We start from the raw sequence: 19112 nt of genomic DNA, 5'->3' as shown, positions 1-19112 counted from the left end.
CATTCGGCCACAAGAGCATTAGTGAGGTTGGGTGAATAGGCTTGGTTCGCAGTCTGCGTTCCAATTCATCCCAAAGGTGTTTGATGGGGTTGAGGTCAAGGTAGCGTTCTCCTGGCATCTGCCAAACCCAAATTTGTCCATTGGACTGCCAGATGGTGAAGTGTGATTCATCACTCGGTAGAACGCGTTTCCAACAGGACAACGACCCTAAGCGCACAGCCAACACAACGCAGGAGTGAGTGGCCCTGCCGGAGCCCGGACTTAAACCCAAACATCTCTGGAGAGACCTGATAATAGCCGTGCAGAATTTCTCCCCATCCACCCTGACAGAGCTTGAGAGGATCCGCAGAGAAGAATGGGAGAAAGTCCCCAAAGACAGGTGTGCAAAGCTTACTAGAAACTTGCCTTAAAACTAAAAAAATAAATAATAATCTGCCCCAATGGCAAAATCTGTAGAATTACACTAACTTTGCCACCGCTGTGGCGGAAAAATCATAGGGGAAACACTGCCACCTATTAGCTCACAGTGCAGCATGCAAGGGACATCTGCAGACAGAGCAGCTGATTGTGTGTGTTTGCGGGCATGTGTGTGTGTGTGTGCGTGCGTACATGCACCCGCCCAAGGATTATGCAACAGGACAGTGAACAAGCTTTTCAGTTTTTTTATTAAGGCCTGTTTACAGGATAGGCATGGGAGGAGCACTGCTCGTGACTCTTTCACACTGGAAAAATACCATCAGTTGTCTGATGGTGTGCAGGCCAGGGGCGGTTGACGCGGTCCACTTTTTCGTTCTCTGTATCGTTTCTATTGTGTCAACCAATCCCCATGTATAGTAGACGACATATCCTAACAATGCAGCCTCAGAAAAACCCTTGTTCAGATTAACCTGTTTATCCATTTCCCACATCCTTCAATTGTTGTCTTTCATGGAAAGATGGCATTATTCCTTTCAAAGGAATTAAGACCGGCAGATAGTCTTCGGCATTGTGTGTGCTGCTTCGTGTTTGTGTGTGCTGCTTCGTTTGTGTTTTCAATGTGTAGGCCTATAAATGTATGTGGTTTTTGTGGCACATGTTTGTAACGACAGATTAACTAGATTTTAACTATGCATGCTTCGTCCTGTAGCATTTACCTTGCTGATCTCCACTGGCTACTTGTTCCTCAAAGATTTTACTATAAAATGTTCCTCCTTGTCTACAAAGCCCTAAATGGACCTGCCTACCTGTCAAACCTACTTTCCCCCTATGAACCTCCACCCACCATACGTTCAAGCCACACCAAACTGCTCCATGCCCCCAGGACCAGGCTCCGCACAATGGGGTACCCACAATGGGGTCATTTTATTTGTGCAACTGTATAAAAAATACAAAACTGAAATATCACATCCTACTTAAGTAAGACCCTATTAAGACCCTTTAATTAGTACTTTGTGAAAGTACCTTTTGGCAGCAATTACAGCCTTGAGTCTTTGGGTGTGACGCTACAAGATTGGCACACCTGTATTTGGGGAGTTTCTCCCATTGTTCTTTGCAGATCCTCTCAAGCTCTATCAAGTTGAATGGGGAGCTTCGCTGCACAGCTATTTTCAGGGCTCTCCGGAGATGTTCGATCGGGTTCAAGTCCGGGCCCTTGCTGGGCCACTTAAGGACATTCAGAGACTTGCCCGGAAGCCACTCCTGCATTGTCTTGTCTGTGTGCTTAGGGTCATTGTCCTGTTTGGATGTGAACCTTTGCCCCAGTCTGAGGTCCTGAGAGCTCTGGAGCATGGTTTCATCAAGGATCTCTCTGTACTTTGTTCTGTTAATCTTTCCCTCCATCCTGACTAGTCCCCACACCATGATGCTACTACCACCATGCTTCACTGTAGGTATGGTGCCAGGTTTCCTCCAGTCGTGACACTTGGCATTCAGGCCAAAGAGTTCAATCTTGGTTTCATCAGACCAGAGAATCTTGTTCCTCATGGTATGAGAGCCCTTTCGATGCATTTTGGCAAACTCCAAGTGGGCTGTCATTTGCCTTTTACTGATGAGTGGCTTCTGTATGGCCACTGTACTATAAATGCGTGATTGGTGGAATGCTGCAGAGATGGTTGTCCTTCTGGAAGTTTTTCCCCATCTCCATAGAGGATCTCTGGAGCTTTGTCAGAGTGACCATCAGGTTCTTGGCCACCTCCCTGACCAAGGCCTTTCTCCCCCAATTGCTCAGTTTGGCCGGAGGGCGGGCTCTAGGAAGAGTATGGATGGTTCCAAACTTCTTCCTGTTAAAAATGGGGTCTGAATAATTTCCGAATGCACTGTAAATGTTCACTCTTCAGGCTTTGTCTCACCTCTATTGGCTGGGCTACTGTTATGGCCTTCCTCCTAGACTTTGATTGTTGCTTTCGTGCTGTTTTTTATATAAACCATATATTAAACTATTTCTGTTATATTTTTTATTTTATGCACTCATAATATTTATCCAGCTGCTCTTAGTGAAAATGTGTTAGGAGTGACCTTTCTAGTTAATAGGCTATGATGGAGTTCACACTTCCTCTTCCGATTATAATGTGGGGAGGTCAAAAATAATGAAAAACTACAGTATCTACCAAATCTATTCATTCTTTACTTCTCCTTGCCATTCACCTGATAATAAGACAATGTTTTTGCTACCATATGATCGGTTTGCCTGGGAGGGGGTCCCAGGGCAAGATAAGGTTGAAGACCCCTGACTTAACATGGTCCACACACACCTGCATAGTTGTCAATGGGGCACGACATTGCCTCTTCCCCCTCAGGAGGCTGAAAAGATTTGGCATGGGTCCTCAGATCCTTAAAGTTCTACAGCTGCACCATTGAGAGCATTGGTATGGCAACTGCACCGCCGTCGACAGCAATGCGCTACAGAGGATGGTGCGGGCGTCCTAGTACATCACTGGGGCCGAGCTTCCTGCCATCCAACACCTCTATATCAGGCAGTGTCTGAGGAAGGCGTGAAAAATTGCCAAAGACTTCAGCCACCCAAGCCATAGACTGTTCTGCCTGCTACCATCTGGCAAGCGGTACCATAGTTTTGGGTCTCGGACCAACTGGCTCCAAGACAGCATCTATCCCCAAGCCATGAGACTGCTAAATAGTTAACCAAGTGGTTACCCGGACTATCTGCAATGACCCTATTTTGCACTGACCTTATTCACATTCACAAGACTCTACCCACACACACTACACTGACACCACTGTACATTGATATGGTACTGGTACTCCCTATATATAGCTTATTTCTTCTATATTTTTATTCCTCTTGTGTGTGTTCTTCCTTTTACTATATATATATATTTTTTTTTACTATGCATCGTTGAGAAATGGCTCTTAACTAAGCATTTCACGGTAAAGTCTACCCATGTTGTTTTCGGCACATGTGACATACAATTTGATTCGATTTTGTTGGTATCTGACCCATACCAATTCAAGAGACTCAAAAACAAGCTTGTACCTAGTTTGAATTGCACTGGTGTCCGTTGTTGCAAAACACATCGATCTAAAACTGCGTTTCTTAAAGTATGGGTCGCGACCCAAAGTGTGTCGCGGACCTGTTAAATAACTGAAATTGATTTGGCCAAGTGCAACGCGAGTGGAAGAGGGAGATGCCCGTGTGCTTGCCGGTTTATCTGATCTTTTTTTCTGCAGTTTTCTTGAAGATCACTCCTCGACCCACACACTGCAGCAATGTCGTTCAAGCCACTGACTTGTTATTCCCACTCGCCATCACTCACCGCTGAAATGGACTCATGCTAGCCACAAGTTCTGACTGAGCTCAATCATCATGAAACGCAAATGCAGTGACTTTTTGTCTCTTTCTTACAAACTTTGAGAAATTATGAGGAGCGCCCACAATGTGTAGGGGAAGTGCTTAGTAATGAGTCTCTCAGAACTAACAAATTAATAAAACGACACGTCCTGATCAAACATCCAGGCACAACATGACGGTAAACCCAGGGAGTTCTTTCAGAACAGGGCAGAATGCTTCAGGAAACAGTGCTTCGAAAGTGGAAAAGTAAGTCAACTAGCAAGGCACAACTGTTGCTGTTTATTCTGATACTTTTTATTCTGAACTGGAATAAACTGATTGAAGCAAGATCCTTTTTGAGGCAAACACTCACACAGTTCTGGGTTGCTCATCTGCATCAGGAAGCGGTCTCCTGCCTGACTGAGAAAGCAGTAGATGTTCTGATCCAGTTTGGCACCACATACCTATGCAAGTCAGGGTTCTGAAGTACAGAAACGGTCTCAATGCTGAGCATGACCTCAATGTTGCACTTTCAAAAACTGAGCCCAGAATAGACATGATTGTTGAAAACTTCAACCAGCCACACACCTCCTCATTAGGACTGTGTATGTGTGTTTTCTTGACTACATCTGTGTGATGTGATTAATCAGTTTATTCCAATTCAGAATAATAAAAAAATATTCAACAGTTCCAACCTAGACTTTCTATCAACAAAAATGTATACAGTAAGATGTACAGTAGGCCTGAATTTTGTATCTGTATTAAGGTTGCACGATCAAAAAGCCCTGTGTGTATGTGTTCTGTTATACATCTGTGTGATGTGATCAATCCATTTATTCCAGTTCAGAATGAAATTATTTATTGTATTTTAACAGCAACAGTTCCAACCTAGACAGAGTTTTTAATGGGGAAAAATAAACATAAATATATTTATGGTTATTTAATTATTTGTTTTTGTCTATATTGCATTTTTTTAGGCATAAGGGCAATGAAATGTATCGATATTCACGTATAGTTGCATATTTTCCTAAACTTGTTCCAAGGAAAACACAATTTCTCATTTGGGTCCCAGGCTAAAAAAGTTTAAGAACCCCTGATCTAAAAACATTGATCCCTAGTGGTCTGAATATTGACTTTGATCTCAGGCCCTTCTTATGAACAAGTCTAATAAATGTATATATTCTTTCTACAGCTTATTAGCGTACACCTAATATGTTCCCCCTGTTGATGATGCTCATTATAACGTTGAACCAAAAGATTACATGTAACAAATATGAAATTAAATACGAAATTGAATTAATCAATAATGTATGTTGACGCTAATATGATGTACAATATTCAATTATGTTTCTATATGATAACAATAGCGTAATATTTTTTATTTAATTGTTTTAAGTTTCACTAATTTTAATTAACTTAATCATTATGACACACCCCTCACTATTGCACTAATTGCACTGTCTACATAACCTGGTTCAAGTATTCATGACATTACCCTGAGGAAGGCACAGTGATGCCGAAACGTTGGTAAATACCCATTAAATTGCTGGGATATATATGGAGTGTGTGACTTTATTTTGATAGTTTACAGCAAATCGCATGTATAACATAGTCTACAGCAGTGATTTCCAACCTTTTTTTTAACCTGGGCACAGCTTGATGGTAAAAAAAAAATGTTGGGCATCCCTAAAATGTCCTTACTAATTTATTTAGTATATAGACCTCATCTGCTCCATACTGCAAATCTTCTTTCTTTTTTTGTGTGAAAAACGTTATTTTATAGGTTTTATTATTTGAACTATTTTCATAATTCTGTACCCCTTTTCAAGTGCTTTTTGAGAATCTGTGCTAAAAAAAAAAATTGTATGGCCCCGTTAAAATAAGTCTTTAGTTTTGAGCGGTTTGTGTTAGAGTCGAGCGGTGCAACAACGGACACAAAGCCATGCTCCGTAAGTTTCTATGGCAGAGGCTTTGGTACAGCTAAGCCTAATCAGACTTGCCTCTGTTGTCACAGGCGACGTGAAATGAGACGACTGACATTGCTCCTAATGTGCACTTCTCAAATGATAAATGTAACAGCCTGAATGCACTGGACTTAAAACAATGATAGAGATGTAATCATGTACCATTCAAATATTATCTGAGCGGCACGACATACATCTAAGGTGAGCATATCAAAAAATTATCACGATTCAGAACGGTTTTGTGGCACACCAGTGTGAATCAGGGCAGTCAAAATATAACAGGAGTAAGAACAACATTGGTTTAGACTCACTGTTTTAGGGCACGCCCCAGAGTGTCTGCATATAAGTAATTTGAATCCTGTATGTAAATGTTCCTCCTGGCTCCCTATTTGATTGAAAAGGTCTTTATTAGCCCAATAGCATTCTGAGTCCCCTTAGGACCCTAGAGACCCAATATCCGGGAAAGTTTATACTGGGCTCATTTCTTAAATAATTGGTACCATCAATTAAGGCAATGGGGGAGCAAAGCTGGTTTATAACAATGTTATTTGTCTTTCAGGACCATTGTCCCTTAAGTCTTCTTGACTTGGGTGAACATGGACAAAGCGTTTTTTTTTTAAGTGTTTATTAAGCTACTTTTATAACTAAGCTTATTTTTTTCTGTTTGACATAGTTCATAATCAGCTGGAGTCGTTCCTCTTTTGATTTAGGTGAGGATAATAGCTAATAACTCAGACTCTGCTGACATCAACTGGTCTAGCGACTGTAGTGCAGCTTTTGAGAAGATTAGAGAGGCCCATATGCTGTTAACTCTGGGGATAAATAAGGTCTCCACATATGAAAGAGCCTAGCAGCTTGTCGTCAGTCAATAAGATCTTCTCTTAGCACCCCCCTCTCCATAGTTTGAGATCCATTGGCCGAGGGGAGCGGCCATTGAAGTATGATTTGTACAGCTGCCTTCACCTAGTGTGGTGTTCGTATGGGTTTGCAGGGTGAAGTGTGCCTGTGCGTCTGTCCCTTAATGAAGAACACATTGGATTTTTGGTCTCCGAAAGCATGTGATCAGACGAGAGAAAAGGGGAGACCGTACTCTCTGCCCTCGCACGTGTTCTCTGTGTTTTCGTCTCCCCTTTATCCGGTCGGCACCCCCAACCCCGAATGTGGGGTGTTTTGGTTCTGCCGGTGCCCCGTTGGGGGTGAGGTGACTTCGATGTGTGGTGTTGGGGTTTATGCTGCCTGGGTGACTGGAATGTGTTGAGGCTCTGGGGGCGACTGGAATGTGGGGTGTTGTGTTCCTAGAGTTGTTTGTTGTCTTGACACACACACACGTGTGCACTGTTGTGGTCAGCACAGGTCCTTGTTATGGGTGACACACACAGCAAGCCATCTCTTATATAAACAGCCCATAATGTCCCCTCCCGGAATAAAATGTACAGGCTGCCTTGTTTTCCTTGGATGCTGATTGCCAACAAATTAGATTTGGCTGCCAGTGCCTGCCCTCCACTTCCTTTTAACCCCTCCCCGCCCATCATCCTTTCCCATCTCTCATTAGGCAGAGACACAGCAGAATATTGCCGACTGCTGTCACTGTGTTTTGTTATGGTTGTTTCAGAGGAGGAAGAATGTATTATTCTCTCCTTGTTTATCATCCACTCAGATTGCAATCAACTCGGGGCAAAGATGTGGAATGCGGGCAGTTCATTTTGCAGTTTCGCATGTTATTGTGGACCTGTCAGCATAGTATAACATTCCCCTCTTACCCGTATGTCGAAAGTAAGTCATCACAGCAAGAACAATAGCTCCTCAATGGTCCACTTTTGAGTAGAGAGACCGGAAAAGGTCATTGTATAACGATCCAGTTTTATTTTTCTATCTTTTGATACCTGCTTTTGATAGTTGGACGTTTGCATTTTGAAACTCTTCTTCAGTCTGGACAGAGAGGACATTGTTGACATGAGGAAAGTTGAGTTGGAAATTTGATTAGTTTAATTATTTGAGTAAATTCACTAACAGAACAAGTTTTTATCATGGGATTAGGCTAATAGTAAAAACATTTAAATCACTGTAAATAGTAGAATAGTAGAACTTAAAGAATAAATGCTGAGCTCTAAATCATTAAGGGTTTTGCGCATTGGAGCTTTTAAATAAAGTTGAGGCAAAGTAAATTAGAAGGCACACACAACCTGAAAATATTAACTAGCACCCTGAATATCCATATTCAATAATGTAGTTATTTAAACGTGAGTGCCATAATTTGGTTTTGAGAGAGACCAAAGAAACCTTGTACAGATTTTAAGAGATTTATGAGTTAACTTCTTTTTAAGACTCCTTTAGTAACAGTCTATATGGATATAATAAAGGGGTGGGTTGACACATGCGGTGTGATAAATTAAATTTGTCAGTGAATGTCAATAAATGTGATCATATAGCCTGTCGCACGAGAAGGCAAATGAGAATGTCAAGTGCACCAAACCCCTCCCCTAAAATTCTCCCAAGCAAGTCAATGTGACATGTAAAAAGGCTTTTAAAGACTGGAGACACACACAACCATCAAAACACTGATACCTATGACTGAGAGTTGTGTTTGGGGAACTTTTGGGCATCATGCGTTGCAAAATGAGCTACAGTCTTCCTTGCACGCCAGGAACCTCACCCGCATATTCAGGGCGTTTTGTTTCTTACAGAGCACGATGCAGGTAATAGCTTTTGAGGATTTTGGAAACATTTGTATTCCTCATCATTGTGTAGCTGTCTTTGCTATGGTATGAAAAAGACTAGTCAATAATGCTTGATTTTATCAATGTTTTTTAGTGGGATTTTATCAACTTGCTTGTGCTCATGCTCTAGTTTTATATCCATGATCAATTACTAGAAGAACAAAGTGTCCCATTTAGAGTTGTTACTGTATTTTGTCATTGGTGGTGTTGTGCCACTGTAATACAATTTGTATCGACTTTGCAGTGATTACAAGGGCTTTGCCTTCTGTCTTGTAGCATCAGTAACTTTAATGTGGTGTGACATTTGATGGGCGGTTGTGACGGTCTCTCTGCAAGTCCAATCATAGCCTTGCTGTGCTGCTGCCAGTCACATACAGGGCCTAGGCAGTACCATAGCATTGATGATTGACAGGTGCCTTGTTTATATTGCATGGAGGAGTCTATGGCATTTATGGAATAATTGGGACCTGATTTGAAAAGGATTGCATAGTTTTCTGCAACAGTTGAGATACCCTGACACACACACAAGCGTGTCCCCTCAAGACTTTAACCCATGCTGATGTGCTCCAAGTACTGATTGTAAAGGGGCAGTTGATACATATTTACAGCAAATTCATATTCTGTATGCTGTTCATGTTTGATTTGTGCTGAGGAATTCCGCAGTCATTGGAGTAGAACAGCATGGGCCGTATAGTTTTACCTCACCCGTGAATATGGATGAAGAATAACATTTCATGTTTTCAGCTGGTTCAGTAAAATTTGAAATCACATTAATAGCAAACTTCTACAGACCTGCACAAAATGTTATCTTGCCAGAGCACCTTCTAGTGGCGTGTTGCGCTCCTTTGTTCAGTCGTTCCTTTGCAGGGCGGTGTCGTACAGGAAAGGCAGCGACTGCGCATTGGTCTTTGTAAAGGATAAAAAATGACAACCTTTGGGGATTAAATAGCGACATGTTTGATTATTTAATGTGTCAACAAGACGGTGGGCCCTGAACGAGGTGAGTAATTGTGCATTTTCTATAAGGATAAGGCGATTAACGGAGTGACAAACGAGAGGTATCGGGAACCATCATACAAATGGTACAATAAACGCGGTGTATTCGACTGTGTTGTCGATTAGACAACAAAAGATTGTTACAAATAATATCCTCAAACCTGTCGAGAGAGAACGTGACAAAGTATAGTTTTATATTGTATTACATCTGAAAGGAGACCTATTTATTCAGAGGATGGTGTTTGAAAAAAAATTCCCGAACGGTTTTCACTGCACATGGTGGTTGAGAGCACTTCACGCCTCTTATGCATTAACGTATGATTTGATTTGCATTAGAAGCGCAAATAATACAAAGTTTCACTTCCAATAACAATCAGTTTTTGGTCCGTTCTGTTTTGCGTGGCATGTTATTATTCTGCCTCAAGAATGCAGTGACCACCAGTTGCCCACAAATTGTTCGCTACAACAATTTTATTGGAATTCGCTTATTCCCTAAACCTTGGGTTTTGTATGCATTGTATTAGATATCATACTTGACTATTTGCAAAGGGTGCGCCGACGAGGCTTGCCTTTGCACCCCAGTATCTCAACTTGCACATTCATCCTTTGCACATCCTACCATTCCAGTGTTTATTTGCTATATTGTAATTACTTTGCCACCATGGCCTATTTATTGCCTTACCTCGCTTATCCTACCTCATTTGCACATGCTGTATATAGATTTTCCTACGGTATTCTTGATTGTATGTTTGTTTATTCCATGTGTAACTCTGTTGTATGTGTCAAACTGCTTTGCTTTATCATGGCCATGTCACAGTTGCAAATGAGAACTTGTTCTCAACTAGCCTACCTGGTTAAATAAAGGTGAAAAAACAAACTAGTCTTAAAAGACTTGTCAAATAGAAAATAAAGTTATCCTCCCATGCTTATTCCCCCCCATCCTCCCATTAAAATTCTGGTTCTTTAAATCACATTAATCTACTCCGCCTGTATGAATCCCTTTCTATCTGTCTTGAGAATTGTTTTTACAATAAAAAAATAAATTGTAAAAATGTAGGGGGTAGATCAGCTTTTGGCTTCCATCAATGTTATTGAACCCATCCTTCAGCTCCACTCAATCCCTCCTGTCTATCTCTAAACACTATCCTGTTTAGATTTCTATTTGCCATATATTTTTCAACTGTGCTGTGATTTTTCAAAAAATTTGAGCCTTTCTATTCTCAGATTCTACATATTGTAAATTAAAGATAAGCATTTTTGCTAAGAGTATTATTATATTATTGATTGACTGACTTTTTAAATCACCCAGCCGTGCTATTTGCAGAGTTAGCTCCAGGTAAAAGTTGCATTTCTTCAGCAATTCTTGAACCTGTGACCAAAAACATGCTACATATGGGCAGTACAATATTTGACTTCAGCTAGTGAAGTGCAACATTGATTTGATACAATCAACTAGGTATGTTGCCAGCAAACTTTTAACATTGTATCAACTTGCCTATTCTGGCAAGGGAAAAGTGTTTGGCATTTTATGACGTTTCCACTGGATATATGGGATCATCTAAGCATGACATTTTGCACTTTCACACCGAGACTTGGTGATTATCAAGAGGGAACTATTTGCCTCATTTGCAATGGATTTTATTTTTTTATTTTTTTTATATATATGCTGTCCCCGCAGCAAATGTTACAACATATAGTGGAAAGCCTTCCCAGAAGAGTGGAGGCTGTTATAGCAGCTAAGGGGGGACCAACTCCATATTAATGCCCATGATTTTGGAATGAGATGTTCAACAAGCAGGTGTCCACATATTTTTGGTCAAGTAGTATACCTTGGAAGAGCAACATACATTTGAATGTGTTTAATATGATTTGATGATTATCTTCAAAGGAATAGGGTGGCCCCTCTTTTCCTCATTCCTTCGGTATTAACATTATTTTTCTCTTATCTCCACAGTGCTTCCGGAGCCAGTGTTGTTGCCATCGATAACAAGATAGAGCAAGCAATGGTGAGTGCGTCTCTCGTTTTACCTTCTAACTAGGCACTACATGAAGTACATGATTTGACCTGAAGTCAGTGGTGAAGCTTGGGTGGTGACGCTGTAGTGTGTGTGCATTGTTGTATGGTCCTAAATTGTTTTGCTAATGGCAGGCCTCTCTTTCCTCAGGATCTAGTGAAGAGCCACCTGATGTACGCAGTGCGGGAGGAGGTGGAGGTGCTGAAGGAGCAGATCAAGGAACTGTACGAGAGGAACTCTCAGCTTGAGCAGGAGAACGCCGTGCTCAAGTCCCTGGCCAACATGGACCAGCTCACCCAGCTGTCGTCCACCCAAATCAGCCCCGCCGGCAGCACCTCTCCGTCTCAGCAGCTACCCTCCACCAATAACGCCAATACCAACACCCCCCTGGAGGGTGAAACCCAGGCTTTCAGCCTGCCACAGCAGCCCGACGTCACCTCCGTGTGATCCCATGCTCCCGTAATACACCTCCCTGACATACGGGAGGAGGAGACCCCAACAATCAACCAACCCCTGCCTCTCCCGCCGCCTTGCAACATAAAAAAAGAGCTCAGAACTGCATTTGATTGGTTTTTTTAGAAGCCAAAAAAAAACAAGCAAAATCAGCTTTTGTTTGCCACCCTTGTCTTCGACTCCTGTGAAGAGCCATGCTTCATTTTGCGTGCTGCTGTTGTCGTCGGGCCTTCCCAGTATTAGACAATCATCATCATCATCATGTGATAGCATTCTTTTGGCTGGGTGTCTTGCGTTAAGTCTATGGGGAACTGGCCAAGGGAGGAGTGCGGTGCAGGGCCACGGGCGGTAAGAGGCAATCCGGGGCATGGTGGCGGTAGTGGAGGTGGTCAGAGGCCGAAAAACGTGGGGGGTTCTACTTCCTGGGAGGCCCTTGACTGTTCTATCCCCCACTCCACACCGGGTTGTTGGTAGCAAGTGGAAAAGAACGGGGGAATGAGAACAACAGAGACTGAGGTGGAGGAAAGGATTCCCCCCACCATAGGAAAAATGTGTCTCACGCCGTGAGAAGACCAAAACTAGTTTTCCCAGAGCCACCACACTTTGACACAAATCAAAAAATACCTTCATTAGTTCAGTTTTAATGTTTGCAGTTATTTATTTCAGGGATACTATTTTCATAATGTAAATGAGCAATGTCACAGAAATACATGTTATAAAAAATAAACCAGTTTCTCTTTTTGTTTCTTGTATGTTAGATTATCTGTCAGGCAGTCAATTGGTAGTCTAATGCAAAAAGTAGTTCCGTAAATGCAATAGGTTCTTTTAAAAAGGCAATTCCCATGGCATATCACCGCTAACACTAAAAGGCAGTTAACTTAATTAAATTAATCCAGGATGAATGTACATTTTGTGAAGAGTAAACTATTAAAAGCATAGAGGGATTGTACAGGTGAACGACAGTTTTTGAGATATGAATCGTTGGTAGTTATATTTTGATAAACCTTTGCTGTAGTTTCTTTGTTGCCAAAATTGGAAGACAGTTGCCATACTTTCCCAACGTTTTAAAAATTCTATTGCACATATTTACTTTCTGGGCTGGGGGTAAAAAAAGCTGTGAAATTGTTCAACCTACTTTGTAACCAAAGACTCAAAGCTGTGTAATTTAATTTTTAATGCACACGTTTCTTTTTTAAACTTTTTTTTTTACTTCCTTGTTTTTTTTGTTTCTGTTTAGCATGTTCTGCATGATCTATAATTAAACCACTTTCTTACCTCATCTTTTTATTTAGCACTCTTATTGTAACGTAAAGTTAGTCTGCTCTGTCCTTTACCCATCGTTTACAAAGAGCTGCCAGTTAGAACGAGAGGAAGGAGAACGGAATGGAAAGAGAGGCGGAGAGAATGAGGGATTAAGAGGAAGGGAGAGTCAGAAGCACACACTAGCAGAAAATGAAGTTTGAGCCATCTTTTTGCTTATGCAAAGTGTTCTGAATTTCATATGCAGACCAAAAAAGTTTTAAATTGCAAATGTTACTGTATTTAAAGGCCCAGTGCAGTGAAAAACGTGACTTTATATTTCCACACTATAAGGTTAGAATAATACTGTGAAAATTATAATCCCCTTTTAGTGTAAGAGCTGTTTGAAAAGACCACCTGAAATGTCAGCCTGTTTTGTTGGGAGGGAGCTTTGGTTTTCCATGGTGACGTCACCATGCAGTAAATTGGTTAATAGACCAATAAGGAGTTCCAAACCTCTCTGCCAATAACAGCTAATTTTCAGTTTTCCCCTCCCCACTCAAACCACTCCCAGGCAGTCCTAGCAAAATTCTTGCTTGAGAAATTGCTCATTGCTTAAGTAGCTCTTTTTGTTTTCAATTAAAATGGTCAAAAATAAATAATCACAGGAAGGTACTGAATTGTTACCCAGAAAGGTTTGATTTTGAGATTTAAAAAAATGGCTGCATTGGACCTTTAAGTAATGCAAACATTTAGATTCTGATTGTAGCGTACCAACACATACTTAAATTTAAAAAAAACTGCTAGACTATAACTTACCAACTTAACGGAAACTATTGTACACATTTCACAACTCCAGCTTGAATCTGGTAAACTATTGAATGAGCATATTCAACATGCGTTACATGTCTTTTGTGCTTCCTGTACCATTCTTTGTGGCTTAGAACCAAACCAAAATTATCATCTTTAGCAGGATGAACTTAGATTTCACCTTTGCAACTGGGTATTATTTTTTTATTTTGAAGGAGATGCCATGTACATTCCAGGTGTGTACTGTGTGAACGTGATGATCACTGAGCCTTGGAGAAAATATCTTAACGATGCCCTTGTAATGTGCTGTTGTGGCAACAAACAAAAAAAGTGTAAAAAAAATAAATTACTGTTTTATTAAGAATGTCAATGTCTTGCCCAGTGCAAATTGTGTCTTGTTTGTGTGTCATCTTACAATGAATGACTAATAATCAACCTTATGGTTACTGATGACTTGTTGTACAAGTATGAAACATGTTGTATCCAGGTTATAGAGATGCCAAAACATGTATCTCTCACCTCAATCTCTGCTTGCTGTATTTTGCTCTAGGATCAACAAGAACTGAATTGACGTACACTAGGCTATTTTATTTACTCATAGGTACGGTTTTGTGCTCCAAACGTATTGGGGCAGTGACACATGTTTTGGCTCTGTACTCCAGCACTTATGATTTGAAATGATACAATGACTGAGGTTCAGGCTTTAATTTGAAGGTATTTTCAGCCATATTGGGTGAACCGTTTAGAAATTACAGCACCTGTTATACATAGGTGAGTACCATTTTAGAGTACCAAAGGTATTGGGATGAATTCACTTGTGTAAGAAAGTTAGACAAATATCATACCCCTGCAAATGCTAACCTTCCCTGTTATTGTAATGGTGAGAGGTTAGCATGTCTTGCGGGTATGATATTGGTGCATCTCATCATTATTCACAATTTAATTCAGGACTATCTGTAATCATGGTAGCATCCACATTCATGTAGAAGTGTTTAGAAACATATTCTTATTAACAACAAAAGTGACTCCTAAATGACACATTATTTACGATTAGTTTCTATTCGGCACAAAATAATCTATTAAACAACCAAATCAAACAGCAAATGCATCCAACAAGTTTGTAGAGTCACAAGCTTGATGTAATCATTGTTTGCTTGGAATATGGGACCAAATACTAAACCTTTGGCTACTTTAATGCACATAAGTGCATTTGTCCCAATACTTTTGGTCCCCTAAAATGGGGGGATAATGTACAAAAAAGTGTGGTAATTTCTAAATGGTTCACCCGATACAGATGAAAATACCCTAAAATTAAAGCTGACAGTCTGAACTTTAACCTCATAGTCCTTATATTATTTCAGAGCCAAAACAAAACAAAAAAATGTGTCACTGTCCCAATAGTGTTGAGCCTCACTATAAATATTCTGAACCAGGATCCTGATAGAGCAACATAAATTAGATTGAACATAAGTTACCTCTCCACAATGTAGGTGCTTTGAAACCTAGTGAAAAGTACAATATAATGCATGTTGGTATGAAGACCGATTATGAGCACTCACTACCCTGCTCAGTCAATGACACCTGAGATGTCACAGGCCACGGCTCCCATTTACCTCAACTGAATAGCTTTATTATACAGTCATTTAATAAACTGGTCTATGCAGAGACTTGTTACTGACTGGGGAGGTTGAGGAAGCTTATTCAGGTATGTGCATGAGTGGAGCCTACACAGTTATTTAAAGAATACAGGAAATGGCCCAACAAAATGTGACTCGCCCACTGGCATCAGTCATTCGATCTCTGATTCACCTGCTCAGGAGAAATGGACCCAACATGGCTGCAGCCGTCTGAGGACACTGTCATTTTTCAACGTCTGTAAATAAAAAATGGTGTAAATGACACCACTCTTTCCCAAGAGCAGAATTCCTCTGATCTTTATGAAATCGGACCAATAACCTAGTTTGCACTCCATCAAGATGGTTAAGTTAGAGCCAAGAGCTGAATAGGAAAGTGCCTAGGGGGCTAATACCTGTTTCCAATTTATCTAAATGGAGCATATAAGTTTTACATTTGGAAGTGAATTAGGTAGTGTTTTATTATTATTTAGCTGGTATATCCCTAGAAATGATGTGCTAATCGATCTGAGTTTGATCGATCTGTACTTTCTGATACTTCATAAATTGGCACTAACTATCTGGTACTGAATAGTACAGCATGTTGCTTGTTTCCATGAATCCGTAAGACACAAAAATCCAAAATATAGGTAGTAATAACCTTCTACTACTTTACTAGCCTGTGGAAGACGTTTAAATACCTGGGGCATAATTTATAAACTATGAGTTTGTAAGTGAACAAAAATATAAACACAACTTGTAAAGTGTTGGTCCCTTGTTTCATGAGCTGAAATAAAAGATCCCAGAAATGATCCATACGCACAAAAATATGATTTCTCTAAAATGTTGTGCACAAATTTGTTTACATCCCTGTTAGTGAGCATTTCTCCTTTGTCAAGATAGTCCATCTACCTGACAGGTGTGGCATATCAAGAAGCTGATTAAACAGCATGATCATTACACTGTGAACCTTGTGCTGTGGACAATAAAAGGCCGCCAGAGCTGTTGCCAAATAATTGAATTTTCATTTCTTTACCATAAGCTGCCTCCAACATCGTTTTAGAGAATTTTCCAGTATATCCAACTGGCCTCACAACCGCAGACCATGTGTATGGAGTCGTGTGGGCAGGTGGTTTGCTAATGTCAACGTTGTGAACAGTGTGCCCCATGGTGGCAGTGAAGTTGTGGTATGGGCAGGCATAAGCTATGGACTACCAACACCATTACATTTTATCGATGGCAATTTGATTGAAAAGAGATACCGTGATGAGATCCTGAGACCCATTGTCGTGCTATTCCTCCGCCACCATCACCTCATGTTTCAGCATGATAATGCACAGTCCCATGTCGCAAGGATCTGTGCACAAATCCTGGAAGCTGAAAATGTCCCACTTCTTCCATGGCCTGCATACTCACCAGACATTGACCCATTGAGCATGTTTGGCATGCTCTGGATTGACGTGTACGACAGTGTGTTCCAGTTCCTGCCAATATCCAGCAACTTCGCACAATCATTAAAGAGGAGTGGAACAACATTACACAGGCCACAATCAACAGCCTGATCAACTCTGCGAAGGAAATGGAAGCAAATGGTGGTTACACCAGATATTGACTGGTTTTCTGATCTACGCCCCCACAATAATACATCTCAATATTTGTGTATGTGCACAGACGTTTTCAGAAATGGCGCACACAGACATTTTGGCTGAAATTTACGCAACAGTTATAAATAACATCCTTCTTAATTCACTTCCTAAAACAGTTCAATAGCAGTGATAGGAGAAAACTGAGGATCGATCAACAACATTGTAGTTACTCCACAATATTAACATAAATAACAGAGTGAAAAGAAGGAAGCCTTGTACAGAATAAAAAATATTCCAAAACATGCATCCTGTTTCCAGTAAGGCACAAAAAGTGATACTGCTAAATATTTTGCAAAGAAAATAACTTTTTGTCCTGAATACAAAGTGTTATGTTTGGGACAAATCAAACATAACACTGAGTACCACTCTTCATATTTTCAAGCATGGTGGTGACTGCATCATATGTTTGCTTGTCATCGGCAAGGTCTATGGAGTCTACGGCAAGGTCTATGGAGTCTATGGAGTTTTTTAGGATAAAAATAAACATAATACAGTTAAGCACAGGCAAAATTCTAGAAGAAAAACTGGTTGAGTCTACTTTCCAACAGACACTTTCACCTTCAGCAGGACAATAACCCGAAACACAAGGAGTTAATTACCAAGAAAACATTGAATGTTCCTGAGTGGCCAAGTTACAGTTTAGCCTTAAATTGGCTTGAAAATCAACAACCAACTTGACAGAGCTTGAACAATTTTAAAAAGAATAATGGGCAAATATTGTACAATCCAGGTATGCAAAGCTCTCAGAGACTTACCCAAAAACACTTACAGCTGTAATCATTGCCAAAGGTGATTCTAACATGTATTGACTCAGGGGGTTGAACACTTGTCTAATCAAGATATATTAGTGTTTAATTTTTCATAAAACATTTTAATTGTCGAATTTTTCTTCCACTTTGACATTACAGAGTATTGTGTGTGGATCGTTTGCAAAAAAGGACAATTAAATCAATTTTATTCCCACTTTGTAACATAACAAAATGTGTAAAAAGTCAAGGGATATGAATACTTTCTGAAGGCCCTGTATACACAATCACACACTACACAGATTCACATACACATACGCGCATACCGACAACACACTTTTACACATCATACGCTGCTGCTGTACCTCTGTTCTTTATTTTACTCTTATTATTATTATTATCTATCCTGATGCTTAGTCACTTTACCTTGCCTTCACGTACATACTGTAGATACTTCAAATACCTCATATTCCTGCACCATGATCTAGTACTGGAACTCCCTGTATATACAGTGGGGAGAACAAGTATTTGATACACTGCCGATTTAGCAGGTTTTTCTACTTACAAAGCATGTAGAGGTCTGTAATTGTTATCATAGGTACACTTCAACTGTGAAAATCCAGAAAATCACATGACCAGGTTTGCACACACTGCAGCAGGGATTTTGGCCCACTCTTCCATACTCCTCCTTCTCCAGATCCTTCAGGTTTCGGGGCTGTCGCTGGGCAATACGGACTCTCAGCTCCCTCCAAAGATTTTCTATTGGGTTCAGGTCTGGAGACTGGCTAGGCCACTCCAGGACCTTGAGATGCTTCTTATGGAGCCACTGCTTAGTTGCCCTGGCTGTGTGTTTCACGACCCATCTTCAATGCTCTTACTGAGGGAAGGAGGTTGTTGGCCAAGATCTCGCGATACATGGCCCCATCCATCCTCCCCTCAATACGGTGCAGTCGTCCTGTCCCCTTTGCAGAAAAGCATCCCCAGAGAATGATGTTTCCACCTCCATGCTTCACGGTTGGGATGGTATTCTTGGGGTTGTACTCATCCTTCTTCTTCCTCCAAACTCGGCGAGTGGAGTTTAGACCAAAATGCTCTATTTTTGTCTCATCAGACCACATGACCTTCTCCCATTTCTCCTCTGGATCACCCA

At 40.7% G+C, this 19112-nt stretch overlaps 1 protein-coding gene across 1 annotated transcript in view; it reads left to right on the top strand.

Moving 5' to 3' along the window:
* LOC110524003 (TSC22 domain family protein 2) overlaps positions 1–14327 on the top strand; it is a 46027-nt gene extending 31700 nt beyond the window's left edge. Inside the window, exons 2-3 of the mRNA XM_021603265.3 lie at positions 11395–11446; positions 11606–14327. Coding sequence (XP_021458940.2) covers positions 11395–11446; positions 11606–11902 — 349 coding nt within the window. The 3' untranslated portion in view covers positions 11903–14327. The remainder of the gene's footprint in view (positions 1–11394; positions 11447–11605) is intronic.
* The last annotated feature ends 4785 nt before the right edge of the window (positions 14328–19112 follow it).

This window comes from Oncorhynchus mykiss, chromosome 5, assembly GCF_057628025.1.
Source record: "Oncorhynchus mykiss isolate SJ-2025 chromosome 5, ASM5762802v1, whole genome shotgun sequence".
Classification (NCBI taxonomy): domain Eukaryota; kingdom Metazoa; phylum Chordata; class Actinopteri; order Salmoniformes; family Salmonidae; genus Oncorhynchus; species Oncorhynchus mykiss.
Note: the sequence above shows the minus strand (reverse complement) of the source record. Positions and strands in the feature narration are given on the sequence as shown.